The 16,865-nt window shown below is 41.3% G+C and overlaps 1 protein-coding gene across 1 annotated transcript in view; it reads left to right on the top strand.

The window, feature by feature from the left end:
* The window catches only part of GALNT12 (polypeptide N-acetylgalactosaminyltransferase 12), a 98,453-nt gene that overhangs the window by 47,168 nt on the left and 34,420 nt on the right, over positions 1 to 16,865 (top strand). The window contains exon 2 of the mRNA XM_073587787.1: positions 1,121 to 1,290. Within this exon, the coding sequence (XP_073443888.1) occupies positions 1,121 to 1,290 (170 nt within the window). The remainder of the gene's footprint in view (positions 1 to 1,120; positions 1,291 to 16,865) is intronic.

Below are 16,865 nucleotides of genomic sequence, written 5' to 3'. Positions count from 1 at the left end.
CCATGGCCAGTCCATTTCTATCGTACTGGGCAATCAGCGTTTGAATTGATATGAATGAGGTTCTAGATCTGAAGTTTCTGTCACTCCAGTTCTATTCAGCGCCACTGCCTCCTGTTTGTCAGATGACTCCTTTGCATGACGTTACACATCATATAAGACATCAGTCAAGTAGGAGGAGACCAATTTAGACAACAAAATATTAGGCTGTGCTATTGTAATGAAGAATCCTTCTACAAGTACAAGGAGACGGCACTAAGCAGAAATAGAGCTGGAGTGACAGAGGCTTCTGATCTCCAGTAACTCTTCAGCCACATATGAATATCGATTCAAACTCTGATTTATCTGAGGAGCGGATCGGCCATAAAAAAGTTGTTGCTGGACTTGTCTTTAAAAGAGCTACATGCTCATATAAGTAGTTTTTGGGTTACATCCTGCTGACAAATTCCATGTAATGCAGCCCTGAAGTCCAACAGAAAAATCTGACCATAAAAAACAAATGGATGGTACAGATACCTGGTGCTTTCCTTTTTGAAAGCTGCGGCTTCTAGCGATCCTCCGTTCTGGAGTCCCATTTGCCTGTACATTAAATTTCCTCGATGTTCTCAGACTGACTTATGCTCCGCATGTCTGATAGTTTGAGACAAGAAAGTAGAAACACTTATTGTCAGTATGCATGATTCTTTGTTCTAACATGCGATAAGGTACCAAAGCGATGCCTGGTAGGAACTTATTTAGCCTGTTGAAAACTTGCTTGCTGAGCAGTGATAATATGGGGAATCGGGAGGAATGTGTGTGCCACCTTTACTCCTATTTAAATGTTATTTTTATCTTGTGTCTAATGATTTGCAGGTGCTTTGTACATTTAGCACAGATCTTATTTTTTGCCCAATGCAAAAAACCAGAGCTGATCACATCTGGTCCAACACTTGGCACTCCCACCAAGCTCGATATTGATGGCCCATCTTGTGGATAAATCAACAATATCAATAGCCCAAATAACCCCTTTAACTATTATGTACCTCTCGTAACTACCCTACTTCTTTAAATGTTCAAAATCCACATGTAAACTTGTCCATTTTTTCTCCCCGGTGTATTCTGATGTTACTTTTTCTTCTTACAGGTGTGGAACTGTGAAATATGACTACTATAGGTTACCCAGGACATCTGTTGTCATTGCCTTTTACAATGAGGCCTGGTCAACACTTCTACGGACAGTGCACAGTGTCCTGGAAACTACTCCAGACATCCTCCTTGAGGAAATTATTCTCGTTGATGATTACAGTGACAAAGGTAAGTAATAATTATTACATGTGCAATACATTTCTTTAACCTTAAAAAGAAATATACTGATAATATAAGAGTAAGACATGCAAGCAATTTGTAACCAAACATTGTATGGTTGTCATGCATGTATCACCACAAAAAAATAATGCCCACTGCCATTTTACACGTTGCAGAAGATTGCATTAGCAAGACTCGCATGACTTCAGGTATGGCTGTGTGGCTTCCCCATAATACTTTGCAGCTGTAACATCAGATGGTATGGCACTGCTAATCAGGAGGGACTTTTATAGCCCCTCCTGCTGCATTTCAGTTACACACTTTTTTTTTCATGCAGCAGCCAGCCAACACAATATTTCTGAAAGAAGTAAAAAAAAAAATCTGAACTGAGTTGAGTGTGTACTCAATTTTTGCATTTCTTCAGGACTTTTTTTGTAAGGTAGGGAATAATTGAGTTAAAAAAATTTTGAAATGAAAATCAACAAAAGTCCATACCTTTAACTGTGACTAATGGATGCATGCAATAATGGATCCACTTGTGTTACAAATATAAAAATGTGAAGTATTTAGTTAACAGTATTTGATCAAAAATGTATAAGCCATCCAACCATAACAAGGTGACCTCATGGATGGACGGTAGCCCTCCTGAATCTCCTCTCTGTGCCAAAGGCCTCATATGTATTAGTGCTGGCAGACCTGCAGTGAGGCTACCACCAGGTGGCAGCAGAATAGTCAAACAAGCCGAGTCAAAACCTAGACCGTCACGCAGTACTAAGGAAAAAAACAATCACAGTGTCAGCAGATAGCCAGAGGGTCACTACCAGTCCAAAACAGAAGTACCAGGAGCAAGAGACAAAGGTCAGAGCCAAAGCCGAGTCAAACACCGGGAAATCCAAAAACAAAGGGAAATGCTAATACGGGACGGGCAGAGAGGAAGGAACAGACACAGGCAAAGTCAGTAAGCGCAGCAGGACAAATCAGGGTACTACCAGAGTCAGATACTCATGCCATAGGCAGAAAATATAACTGACATGGCCTGCAGGATGCAGCGGGGAGAAATAGCCGACCTGACACCAAAATGAGGCAGGGCAAAGTTAACCCCTGACATGACCAGACTGGGAAAAGGGGCAGACAGGACTCAAAACCCGGTCTGGATCTTGACACTGGCCTTACCCATATATTTTATTGTATTTTGCATTGGGCTGTGTGAACCCCTCTATGCCCTTCTCCCTTATCCACCCAGGTTTCCCAGACAGCATTTTATCAGAGCTAATCCTGATTCTAACCTTTCCTCTATATTTATGAAGTCTTTGGGCACAGAGAAGTGGGTCGGGAGGCAAGGTTCCATCCAAACTAGGCACACCTTCTCCTTAGGATTACTTTTACGTTTTTTGATCAAAGACTGTTAACTATGTACATCACATTTTTATGGGTGGAGCAGTAGTGGAATTTATGTATTCATTAATCACAGTGTGCAGTATTTTGTTAGTATGTATATTGGAAATGAAATATGTGCACTTGTCCATTAATTGAGGACTAGAGTGCTGGACTTGACAATATAGTGAGTGTCAAAAATTATTATTTTTTTTTGCACATCTGTTTTTACTAGTACACTAATACTACTGCCTGTTGATGCATTTCACTTTTAACCGTATACTTAACTTTTTTGTTTTTGAGCAAGAAATGCTAATTCTAGCGAGTAAAACATGTTTGCAATAGAATAAATGGAAATTGATGGAGTAATGTAAAATAATAAAAAATGTTTCACCTGAAGAGCAGATAAATACGGCACTCACCAGAAACTTTTTTTGAAGCAACAAAAAATACATGGAATAAAGTGAGTGCACAGACATGTGCGAGGAAAGATTGGTTGGAGGACATACAAAGGCAATCTCTTATCTATCTGTGCTCATACTTTATTGCATGTATGTTTTGTTGCTTCACAGATCTAGCTAGTGCGTTCCATATTTATATACTTTATTTGTGAAAGATTCTGTTTTCTTATTGTGCTGTATTACTGAGCACCGCTAGCCGAATGTTACAAGCCTGCTGCTGGGACTGACCATATTCTGGCTAATATGTACATTAATCTAATTCTTTATATGAAATATACAAATAAACTGATGCCATGGCATCTTTCAATAAAAATGTGGGAGCTGCAAATAGCAACTTACACCACTGGAACCAGTCATCTCGACAGGAGTACTACCAAACTTGGGTCACAATTGTCTTCTTTTGCATCCAGCAAAAATATTAGTGAGGACATAATTTTTGAATATATGGCACATCACTTGTCTTATTCACAGCACGGTAATGTTACCTCTGACAGTGACATTGTCAGTTTAAGTCAGAGTTCTGCACAGTCCCGCTCCTCCTCTGCTGTCCAGTTACATACGTTGAAAAAAGCTTAGGTCCATCAGGTTCATTCTTTTTACACTCCAAATGTACACATAACCCACAATGTCATGTGTACTGAGGAAATCATTCAGCCCTTAAAAGCTGTGATAGTGTCTGCCATTACTACCTCCTGTGGTCGAGTATTCCACAGTCTGACTGCTCTAACTGTAAAGAACCCTTTCCTATTTAGCTTTCAGAATTGCCTTTCTTCCACCCGTAACGAGTGCCCCCTAGTCCTCAGTATGGTGTTTGGAAGGAATAAGTCATGTGCCAGTTCCATGTAAATGCGATCCCCTCTGAGGATTTTTTTACTTTGCAGATTTTCCATTCTGTCAGTGATACCGCTAACTTTTCTTTCCCTTCGTCCCTTAAACCACAGCACTCTAAGGACTAATTAAGATATTCCACAACAATCTCTTTCAGTTGATTTATTGGATGCAATGAACAATCAATGAACAAGCATTTGTACTGGGGGCAGAAAAATGGAGGACATAATTCAAATGCCTTGCTGTTTTTTGGCTCTGTCTGCCATGAATTATACAAAGGGGTACACAATTTAAAATGTATGTTCGTGAACTATTGCAGTTGTTAACCCACTTTAAAAACAGACCCGTATTTATATTACTTTCTCTTTTACATTTTACTCCTACATCATGAATAAAATAGAGGGGTATGGACTCCATCTGACCATGCTTCCTTACTAGTGCATTCATTAATGAGCTGTTATTGGGGGTTATTGGGGGGGGGGTGTTAAGTAGAGACCATGGAGAGGGGAAGGAGATCATGGGGCAGAAAAAAAAGGGATAAAAAGCTCTGTAGTGGTGAAAAGGCGGAGGGGCAGAAGTGGACAGCACACTACTGTGGTCCAGGGGCTCAGAGAGGAGAGTGTCTATTCTCAGTCCAGTCTCAGTCATAGCACAGAAACTGCTCCCAGTAATCACAAGCACTGGGTTCAAGGAGCTTTTATTGCAGTGCTGTAGTTATAGCAGGTTAGAGGTGTAGCTTGATGGGGTACATGGGGGGAGCCTAACCATACGGTGGGCCTAGGCGGTATTGAAGGGGAGGTGGCAGACGCTGTTGGAGTGAAATGTGAGTAAGCATCACATACGCTTATTGCATTATCACAAACCATATCAATGTTAAATTTAGTTTATACCGAACAATAACCACATCAAGAAATATTATTACTGACCACATCAATACCAAACGATACGAATAATCGCACAAAAACAATATTCCTTGCTAGACTCCCGGGGACAGTCAGCAAAGGCTGCACACCGATAAGTGTATAAAAAGATTGTTTTGCATCTTGAATCAAGTGAATTGTATAAAAGTCATAAAACGGATCCCAAAATCACAGGAACAACATTTTTGCAGTATCCCATACCAACAAAGAGACACAAATTCCTTAAGCTTCCAGTCCTTTCCATCAGGTCCTACTGTAGTTACCAAAAGGAACCTTTCACACACTTGGGTCTCTATCTGCAGTCCTTATCTCTTCTTAGTGTTCCTTGGTTATGCCACCTTGGTGTGACCCTAATCTCCTTGGTATGGCCTACCTACCTCTCTCACAGACCCATGTTGGAATGCCAACCTTCCTCCCTAAATGCCAACAAAACGCCTTTTCTGAGCCATGCTTGAGTCTGTTATACTGCTATGTCATTATAAAATTCAGTTTTAGAATGCAAAATGATATACAGTTGTGGCCAAAAGTATTGACACCCCTGCAATTCTGTCAGATTTTACTCAGTTTCTTCCTGAAAATGATTGCAAACACAAATTCTTTGGTATTATTGTCTTCATTTAATTTGTCCTAAATGAAAAAACACAAAAGAGAATGAACCAAAAAGCAAAACATTGATCATTTCACACAAAACTCCAAAAATGGGCCTGACAAAAGTATTGGCACCCTCAGCCTAATACTTGGTTGCACAACCTTTAGCCAAAATAACTGCGACCAACCGCTTCCGGTAACCATCAATGAGTTTCTTACAATGCTCTGCTGGAATTTTAGACCATTCTTCTTTGGCAAACTGCTCCAGGTCCCTGATATTTGAAGGGTGCCTTCTCCAAACTGCCATTTTTAGATCTCTCCACAGGTGTTCTATGGGATTCAGGTCTGGACTCATTGCTGGCCACCTTAGAAGTCTCCAGTGCTTTCTCTCAAACCATTTTCTAGTGCTTTTTGAAGTGTGTTTTGGGTCATTGTCCTGCTGGAAGACCCATGACCTCTGAGGGAGACCCAGCTTTCTCACACTGGGCCCTACATTATGCTGCAAAATTTGTTGGTAGTCTTCAGACTTCATAATGCCATGCACACGGTCAAGCAGTCCAGTGCCAGAGGCAGCAAAGAAACCCCAAAACATCAGGAAACCTCCGCCAGGTTTGACTGTAGGGACCATGTTCTTTTCTTTGAATGCCTCTTTTTTTTTTTCCTGTAAACTCTATGTTGATGCCTTTGCCCAAAAAGCTCTACTTTTGTCTCATCTAACCAGAGAACATTTTTCCAAAACGCGTTAGCTTTTTCAGGTAAGTTTTGGCAAACTCCAGCCCGCCTTTTTTATGTCTCGGGGTAAGAAATAGGTTCTTCCTGGGTCTCCTACCATACAGTCCCTTTTCATTCAGACGCCGACGGATAGTACGGGTTGACACTGTTGTACCCTCGGACTGCAGGGCAGCTTGAACTTGTTTGGATGTTAGTCGTCAAGGTTCTTTATCCAACATCCGCACAATCTTGCGTTGAAATCTCTTGTCAATTTTTCTTTTCCGTCCACATCTAGGGAGGTTAGCCACAGTGCCATGGGCTTTAAAGTTATTGATGACACTGCGCATGGTAGACACAGGAACATTCAGGTCTTTGGAGATGGACTTGTAGCCTTGAGATTGCTCATGCTTCCTCACAATTTGGTTTCTCAAGTCCTCAGACAGTTCTTTGGTCTTCTTTCTTTTCTCCATGCTCAATGTGGTTCACACAAGGACACAGGACAGAGGTTGAGTCAACTTTAATCCATGTCAACTGGCTGCAAGTGTGATTTAGTTATTGCCAACACCTGTTAGGTGCCACAGGTAAGTTACAGGTGCTGTTACTTACACAAATTAGAGAAGCATCACATGATTTTTCGAACAGTGCCAATACTTTTGTCCACCCTGTTTTTTACGTTTGGGGTGGAATTATATCCAATTTGGCTTTAGGACAATTCTTTTTGTGTTTTTTTAATTTAAGACAAATTAAATGAAGATAATAATACCAAAGAATTTGTGTTTGCAATCATTTTCAGGAAGAAACTGAGTATTATCTGACAGAATTGCAGGGGTGTCAATACTTTTGGCCACAACTGTATACTAATATTTTAATTCTGTATATCTTCCAATGTGTGTGTGGCCAGCATGCAAATGCATGTAAGGTATGAGTGCGGTATACACAATGGCAAGCATGCATTCAGTTGGTCGAACTAGTGGGTCCTAGAATCTGGAGATTACAGGAACATACCTCTATTGAGTCACCCTCACATAAGTAACCTATGTTCACGCATTCAAGATTTGCTGTGGATTTGTGCTGTGGATCCCACACTGCAAATCTGTGTAATCAATGTATGATACATTTCAAGTGAGTAGAGTTTTTAGATGGAATCTGTCAGCAGGATTTGCTATGTAATCTGACAGCAGCAAACACTGTGTCCAGTGATATATCACTTAGTTTACTGGGTGCAGCAGTTATGCCACTGTTTTCTCTTCTGCAGATCTAGCAGATCTAAGATGTTTAGCTGTGTGTAACCCCCCACCACCACAGCTTTCTGTGTACCTTGTGTAGTGACAAAAAGCTGTTAATCACTGCTGGGAGTGGTGTGGATGGACTAGGCGGCACAAGGCCAATTGTCCTGTAGTGATTATCTCCTGCTGATAAAACACTGATTGTATTGAAACAGCAAAACACAGGCCAGTAAGTGACACATCACAGTAATCAGGGTTTCTGTCTCTACATTATGGTGTTCTCAGATTACATAGCCAAAACCTCCTGGCTGATTCCCTTTTAAAACCATGCCTTCATGTACCGGAAAAAATCTGCACAAAAATGAGAAAACTGTGGATATTTAAAGGCCCAGCTCCCTAAACGTCTCTGCTCAGTAACTGTGCAGACCTAGAGGGAACATTGCTCCATGGTCCATTTATAAAGGATGGAATCTCCAGCGCTGGACTTCAGTTAAAAATACATCATTTATTGTAAATTCTTAAAATCGAACAAAAAAAAGTGTGGATAAGGACATACAGGCAGATGGGGTCTCTGGTGGTCTCCAACCAACGCGTTTCGACCTAGAGGGTCTTACTCATGGTTCACACTAGACCAATACTGACGACTACAAATAGTACAAAAACTAGTAAATCACAGGTGTTGGACAAAAGAATTAATGAAAATAGGGAGTATCCCTACCAGTTAACTCTTGCAAACACTCAGCCTAATGTGGAGCTGAAACAAAAACTAGTCGGAAAAACAGGAAAAAAAAACAAAAAAAAAAAAAAAACTAATAAAAAGATATCATAAGAATATAATAACAATCACAAAAATTATCAGAATAACCAGAATAGAATAGGACTAAGTAGAATGTAAATATACAGAAGAAAATATCAATCTAATTGCAATATTAAATCAAGTCGTTTGTTCAGACCTAATGGTACTCTTGTATTTAATTTAAAAATCCAAAAGGATTCACGATTTAATAATTTTCTCCTGAAATCACCTCCCCTAGTAGATCTATAGACTTTCTCTATTGCTATAATTTTGAGACTATCAGTTTTACCTCCATGAACAGTTTTACAATGATAAGAAACTGCTGAAATATTATAATTACTACTAGTAGCTTCTGACAAGTGTTTCCTAATTCTCTTTTTAAGAGGTCCTATTGTGCAGCCTACATATTGTAGGTTACAAAAAACGCATTCAATAACATATATTACTCCTTCTGAATTACAATTTATGTGAGACTGAATAGGGTATGATATGCCAGTAACACTAGAAGTGAATCTGCTGGTTTTAACCACATAGTTGCAGACTTTACAGGGATGATGTCCACATTTGGAAAAGCCTTTATATGACAACCAAGTATTATTTTTAGTTCTTCTATTGCTGATAAAAAGACTGGGGGATAAGATATCGCTCAAAGCAGGAGCTTTCCTGGCTATGTATCGTATCTGGGTATTGTCCAGAATTTGACCAAGTTTATTATCATTGTGTAAAATAGGTAAATATTTTTTGACAATGTCCGTTATCTTATTGAATTGTGGACTGTACATGGTAGAGAAACTAACTATAGGACGGTCATAATTATTACCTGGGGCCCGTGTGCGATTCTTTTTCTTGTTAGCAGTAACTCCAGTGTGTACAAGGCTCAAAGGAGATTCATTCAGCAGGGTGTGTCTATCGATCCTGCTGACAATATTATCAGCTTTCCTTAGCATCCAATTAGCATATCCTCTGTCCTTAAGTCTAGAGAGGGTTTTGTTTGATTCTTTAGCAAATATTATAGGTGAACTGCAATTTCTTTTTAACCTAATTAATTCTCCCACTGGAATGTTTTTAACCACGTGCTTGGGATGACAAGAATAAGCTTGTAAAGTTGAATTTGTATCTGTGGGTTTTCTGAAAGGAAAAACGCAGACCTTTTGGCTGTCAGAATTCACAGACAAAGTCACATCCAGATAATTAATAGAAAAATCTGACACTGTAAATGTAAATGAAAGATTAAAATCATTCATATTAATATAGCTAATGAAATCAGTAATCCCTGAGATGTCTCCCTTCCAAATCAAAATCAGGTCATCTATAAAGCGACCATATAGTTGTATATTTTGTGAAAAGGGATTATTGTTACATAAGATATATTTCTCTTCCCAAACAGCTACTGTAATATTAGCTAAAGCTGGGGAACATTTACCCCCCATACTTACTCCTTGTTTTTGTAAGAAAAAAATTCCATCAAATGAAAAATAATTATGTGAGAGAAGAAAGGAAACTGCATCCACAATGAAGGATTGAATTTCTATCACATATGTGCTATATTTGTCCAAAAAGAATGTGAGACTAGAGATAATCACATTGTGTGGTATGGACGGGTATAAACCCACCACATCACAAGTAATCCATGAATATTCTGGTGACCAATGATAATCATCCAGGGCAGAGATTAACATTTTGGTGTCTCTGATATATCCTGGAAGATCAATGACCAAAGGTTGTAGGTAATGATCAACCCACTCTGCCAATTTCTCTGAAAAAGACCCTATCCCCGAAATTATAGTTCTAAAGGGGGGGGGGAACAAATCCTTGTGGATTTTAGGAAACGCATGATAAATGGGAATCACAGGGTTCTTGATTTTAACATAATCATAAATTTTCTGTGTTATGGCCCCTGTGACTAAACCATTGTTTAATAATTTTGACAAATCACACTGAAATTTAGACGTGGGATCACTAGAAATCTTGGAATAGGTAGCAGAATCATTCAAAATGCGCAGATTTTCTGAATAATACAGGCCAGCATTAAGCACGACTACTCCACCCCCTTTATCTGCCTGTCTCACCAGAATGTCAGCATTATCTTTTAACTCTTTCATAGCTGCTCTCTCTTGTGCTGTTAAATTGTCATATGTCATTTCTGTTATTTTATCAAGCTCCACTAAATCTTTCTCTATTAGTTCTTGGAATATATCTAGAATAGCAGGTCTGGACTGAACTGGATAAAACCCTGGATTGGGCATTTTAAAGAGATCATTTAAAGTCCTATTTTTTGGTAAGGAATGTGATTGTAAGTCTCTAAGAGTGGAATAGCCTATAAGATCTTTAAAAGAAAAATTTCCATAGGGAAAAATTAACTCAGGAATATTTGTAGATCCAGACAGTGACAAGGTCTCTGAAGAGGTGGACTGGTAGTCAAAATGACATTTCAAAGTTAAATTTCTGGCAAACTTATTCACATCTAGAAGAGTCTGATAAATATCAAATTTGTTGACTGGACTAAATCCCAAGCCTTTGCTCAAGAGAGTCATATGAGCTTCTGATAGGATATAGCTTGAAAGATTTATTACAGGGCATGTTGCTATCTCCTCCTGTTTCTGAAGTGGTAGTTTCTTTTTATGTTTCCTCCCCGCTCTTCTCCGTCGTTTTTTGATCTCCTTACGATAATTCCATCACTACGGATATCCTCAGAATGATTAGTGTTGAAGGAAGCATCTAAGAACTCTTCTGACGTATTCAGATTAGAACTGGAAGACACTGTTGAATCATGAGACCTGGTGAAGCTGACCCTGCGATCTCTATGGTGAAAGCCTGAAAAACCATGCTGATATCGTTTTTTACCTTCTTGAAAAGGACGGCTTTTCTTCCAGGAATAGACCTGGTTCAATTCAAAGTCGTGTTTGTCTCTTGTGAATTTACTGCGTTTTATATCTGCAATATATTCTTCCAGTTTGGAAAGATTTTTTTCCATTCTTGAATTAAATTTATCAAAGTCTTTCACATTATTGTGTTTGTTCAGAGAAGTCTGCATCTTAGTGATCTCTTCTTTAACACAAGTCATCTCCAGTTCCTCATATTTAATAATCAACTCCATTAATTTGAAAGAACTTTGTGTAAGAATCTGCTCCCACTCTAATCTGAAAGTGTCTGAGTAGATGAAGGTAGGTCTTTTATTCAGTCTCAATCCCCTAGGGATAAGTTTTTTCGTCAGATAAGATTTTAGAGAGGTCATGTCCCACCATAATCTGGTTTCCTTATTTTTCCGATTTTCCAGTTTATTAAAAAGGTTTTCTAAAGACTCTACCTGAGAGACCCCACTGCTCACATTAGTAACATCGTCTGTAGAGTCAAAAATGGCTGCAAAGATATGCTGCCTATTTCTGTCCAAATCCATGTCCATAGAATTAGTGTTTACAAGCGTCCACAACAATTATAGAGTAAGGGAGCAGGACTAGATCATAAATATAATTATAGAAGGATAGGGAAAATGAAGGGAGGTCAGCTCACCAGTCTCGGTTGCGATCCATAATCCTCCTGCGCACGGAGTCACCTTGATCAGGGGTGTTGACTGAAGCAAAATAAAGGATGGAATCTCCAGCGCTGGACTTCAGTTAAAAATACATCATTTATTGTAAATTCTTAAAATCGAACAAAAAAAAGTGTGGATAAGGACATACAGGCAGATGGGGTCTCTGGTGGTCTCCAACCAACGCGTTTCGACCTAGAGGGTCTTACTCATGGTTCACACTAGACCAATACTGACGACTACAAATAGTACAAAAACTAGTAAATCACAGGTGTTGGACAAAAGAATTAATGAAAATAGGGAGTATCCCTACCAGTTAACTCTTGCAAACACTCAGCCTAATGTGGAGCTGAAACAAAAACTAGTCGGAAAAACAGGAAAAAAAAAAAAAAAAAAAAAACTAATAAAAAGATATCATAAGAATATAATAACAATCACAAAAATTCAGTCAACACCCCTGATCAAGGTGACTCCGTGCGCAGGAGGATTATGGATCGCAACCGAGACTGGTGAGCTGACCTCCCTTCATTTTCCCTATCCTTCTATAATTATGGTCCATTTATGGTACTTAGGCTACTTTCACACATCAGGTTTTCGGCGTCAGGCGCGATCCGGCGTCGTGCCGGAATGCCGGATCCGGCAAATGTTTTGTAAAACCTGAAGTGCCGGATCCGGTTTTCTGCCGGATCCGTCTTGTTCTTGACAGACAAAACCGGATCCGTCTCATCCGGTTCATCCGTTTTTCTATCCGTTTTTCTATCCGTTTTTCGACGGATTACGCCGGATCCGGTTTTTAAAATTGACCCTTGTGGCCTTCCGAACGGGATTGGCTACTGGAAAACTAGATATAGCATGTTCCTACAGCCCTTCTTTGACAGGTTGTAGAGAAGAAAGTGCAGGTTGGAGAGAAGAGCAAGTTACTGGCGAAGATGGATGTTGTCATTGGAAATATTACCACTAGAAGTTCTGTGACGGTTTCAGGGACAATTTTCCACTATACTTTATGTCACCTCAAGGCAGAGTACACTGGGATGACAGAGTGTGAAAGATTTGTGCCCTAAACTTGTGTACCTTCTGGACCAACAGTATATACCTTTGCCAACCAAAGTTGGCTATCTTGTCATGGTCTTACTATTTTTACCTTTAGGCCACAGGTGTGTACCTGGTTGTGTTTTATGCAAAGTATTTCACCTTTTAACAAAAGTTGTGTACATTGGTAGGAAATCACCAACAATAAACACAACTTTTTAGGTGAAATACTTTGCTTCAAACACAACCAGGAACACAACTGTGGCACAAAACTAAAATTTACCCACAGTTATATACCTGGTTTTGAATACTTTTTTACCTTTGAAATACCCTGTATTTAACCTTTTTTTAAAACATAGTTCGCCGCAGAAAGAAATGACAGACAACCATTGTGAAACGATAATTTAACTTTTATTTAAATTTTTTTTTTTTTATGTTTTTAAAGTGCAAAAAACTTTTTTAATAAAGGTTTTAAACCCAATGGGCATTTTTATTACAAAAAAAAAAACATTACAACTCTGTGTACTGTGGGGTGGAAATACTGCTGGAGGGGCTGCGGGACACTTCGACACTGGGTGTGTGGAGAGAGGACTGGGATCGTGGTGGGCAAGGAACAGTTAGAGGTGAAGGTGTGGAAAAAGCTACAGAATGGGTGGACATGTGGGAGGCAGAAGAGGTGGTGGGCGGTGGAGTGGAGGGTTGGGCAGGGACTGTAGGAGCAGATGATGTTGATGGAAAGTTGTATGGGGAAGGAGTTTGGTACGGGGAAGGAGTTTGGTACGGGGAAGGAGTTTGGTACGGGGCAGGTTGCTGGAAGTGGGGAGATGTCTGGTACTGGGGAGGTTGCTGGTATGTAATAGGAGGGGGAGGATGGAAAGTGGCTGGAGGGGGTGCAGATGTAATAGGAGGGGGAGGATGGAAAGTGGCTGGAGGGGGTGCAGATGTAATAGGAGGGGGAGGATGGAAAGTGGCTGGAGGGGGTGCAGGTGGAGGAACTACAGTGGTGGGAGGTGGAGGTTGGGAGGTAACCTGCTGTAGAGCACCGTGGCACGAATGCATTACATGCATCTGCTGGGTAGGAGATAGTGTTGCCATGCGCTCCACAACAGACATGAAAAAGGTGTGGTTTGGCGAAGATCTTGCTTCTGAATGCATGGTTTGCAGAAGTGTCTTCACCTCCAGAATGCTGGAGTTGATCTGCTGAAAGCCTGCGGAGATTTGCTCTGACAAGACTTTGAGACAGTTCTGGAAAGATGCATTCAGATGCAAGAACTCTTGCGCATAACTCTTTTCCTGACCCCTCTGCCGCTGCCGCCCAGTACCCGCAGGTGTACTAGAGGTGGCAGGGGCAGAAGGGTGGGGTAAAGGGAAATCGATCTCCTCACCAGCAGCTTCATGTAATGTAGGCGGCCACGATGCTCCTGTGCTGGTGGATGGGGCAGATGGGTCGAATGTGTGGGAAGGCTGGGAAGGTGCAGATGTACCGGGGCGGTCGAAGTGTCCCTCGGTGCCGGTCTCCTCAGGGATCGCCTCAGAAGGGTCCAATCGTGCAGGCTCCCGAGTGCTGCTCACCGTGCTGTGGAATAAAGAGAAAAAAAAACAATTAAAATACTGACATGGTATGGCCCTGGCTGAAAAAAAAAAGTTACATCTAACATTTTTTTCACATGTGGTGTGTAATATTTACCTTCTGGTGAGCATTGTTTCCCGGAGGAACGACAGGGCTTCTGCGTACTTGTACTTGCTCCTGCGTCCTCCAGATCCACTCGGGGCCCGCATCTCTTTATTGAACTCCTTCTTGAAACGATCCCTCACAGACCGCCACCGATTCACAATTCTGTTCCCTGAAACGAGAAAGGAGTGGTTAGTATACAACATCAGTGTTTCACAAACTCCTGTCCTCATGGTCCCCAGGGGTCATGTTTTCAGGATTTCCATAGTAAATAGAAATCCTAAAGACATGATCCGTGGGGACCACGAGGACTGGAGTTCGGGAAACACTGGTTTACATCAAGCAACCGGTACTGTATATACTTACGCTCTTTAATCTGGGCCCGAGCTTTGAGGTCCTCCCAGCGGTCCACAAGGAGAGAACAGATTTCCTCCCAGAGTCGTCGGGTAACGATAAGGTCAGCGTGGCGGCGGTCAGCCATATTCCAGAGCGGCTCCCTTTCTCTGACGAGATCGATGAGGTGGTCCACATCGAGTCCTCCATCCTCACCGTCAGAGTCGGGAGCACGCTGTGAAGGCTGTTAAAGAAAAAGACAAAAATAACATAATTAGCCTCCACAAAAGAAATGAAATAAAAAGTGCAAAAAAAAAGCAAAAATATTTATACTTACACGCTGGTGACCGCCGCGTTGCTGTCGCCGACGACCCTGGGAGGCACTGCGAGGACCTCTTGGCCGAGCACCAGATTGGGAAGACTAGAGAAGAAAACAAAAAATGTTATGTCTTTGGATGTAGGCATTTGTTTGTGTGTGGTCTGCAGAACATTGTTTTCTATGTGTTGTGTGTAGTGTGATGTTGTGTTTCTGCGTTTGATGCAAAAAACTTACCAATTGTGAGCCCACTCCAGGTGTCTGTCCACCCCTTCCTTCTTCTGGGAGCTCCTCTTCATCTTGTGATTCCTGTTTTGAAATAAAAGGCAATGAATAGACATATATTACAGAGATGATGGATTTTGGAAATAAAAACTTACCGTCAAACGCTGACGATGCGAGGGAGGGCTCCCAGAAGAAGATGTGCTGTCCTGTTGATGGCCAGACTCCATGGCTGTGGGTATTGCTGCTGCCAGTGATGCCATTTCTGCTGCTGCTGCTGCTGCATCTCTTTGGCGGCTGTTGAATAAAGAGAAACAAAGGGCCAATGAATATCTTGATATTCCATGGCCCTAGTTTGGAGGAATGGGGGATTTGATAATTACCGTCTCTCATCTGCTGCTGGCCTCCCCTCCTCAGCATGTTCTATTTGCTGCTCCATTTGGGGTGGTGGTGGTGCTGATGGTGCTGCAGTGGTCTCCTGCCTTCTCCTGCTTCGCTTGGTTGCTTTCTTGGGTGGCATGTTGGGTGTGGCTGTGGGTCCCACTGTCTTGCTTTTATATATGTCTTGTGGGCAGAGCTACTGAGCATGCTCAGACCAAAAAAACCGGATCCGGCCACCGGATCCGGCTTTCGCCGGATCAGGCGCTTTGCGGCGCTCATAGGCTTTCATTGTGTGAAAAAGCCGGACGCGCCGGATACGGCGTGTCCGGCTTTTTCGCCGGAGACAAAAAACGTTACAGTAGACGTTTTTTCCAGATGCCGGATCGCGACACATTGCGACACATTGCCGGATTCGGCGAAAACCGGATGAAACGCATGGCCATCCGGCGCAAATGCAAGTCAATGGGGGGGAAACCGGATCCGGCATTGCATTTCGCCGGATCCGGTTTCTGTCAAAAGCGCCGGATCGCGCCTGACGGCGAAAACCTGATGTGTGAAAGAGGCCTTACTTGGGCATGTTAGCACCAGAACTGAACCATTAGGCACTGGGAGAATGAGGCCAAGTCTAATGAATCCCTTTCTTTCCTTCCCAGCAATAGATGCAGCAAGCTCAGATGCACTGTGTGTTCTGGCACCTTTCTGTCATACACATAATTTAGTTTTTGTTGTTGCAATTTTTATACTAAAGTACCAAGATTATATAAGATAAGCTTCACTCCAGACATGTGTCCGTGAACCTTGGGCATCTTTAACCCTATTTTATTTTTTTTTAAACTATTGTGGTACATGCTGCCAAATTGTCACTAATGTTATACTGCTACACACCTGAGTGTTTATATGCTGCAGCTCTTCTAGTCTTTTCAGTAATGTACTCCTCAATATTCCTGACCTCTGGCTATTCCCTGTTCACCACCATTGATTGGCAGCTTTCAGCCTGTGCTCCTATAGTGTAGGCAAAAACTGTCAATCCGTGGTGATGTTGGGGTTAGATAGAGCTCATCGTTGAGAAAACTAGAAGAGCTGCAGTAGATAAAAATAATGATTTTATTAAAATTGTAACAAGAAACCCTGTGACACAGCTCTAGAATCAGGGTCTCTGTCCCTGTTGTATGTTGTCCTCAGATTGACAAGCATAAAC

The sequence above is a fragment of the Dendrobates tinctorius genome, unplaced genomic scaffold (assembly GCF_039654945.1).
Source record: "Dendrobates tinctorius isolate UK_male_01 unplaced genomic scaffold, ASM3965494v1 ptg000102l, whole genome shotgun sequence".
In the NCBI taxonomy this organism is placed as follows: domain Eukaryota; kingdom Metazoa; phylum Chordata; class Amphibia; order Anura; family Dendrobatidae; genus Dendrobates; species Dendrobates tinctorius.
Note: the sequence above shows the minus strand (reverse complement) of the source record. Positions and strands in the feature narration are given on the sequence as shown.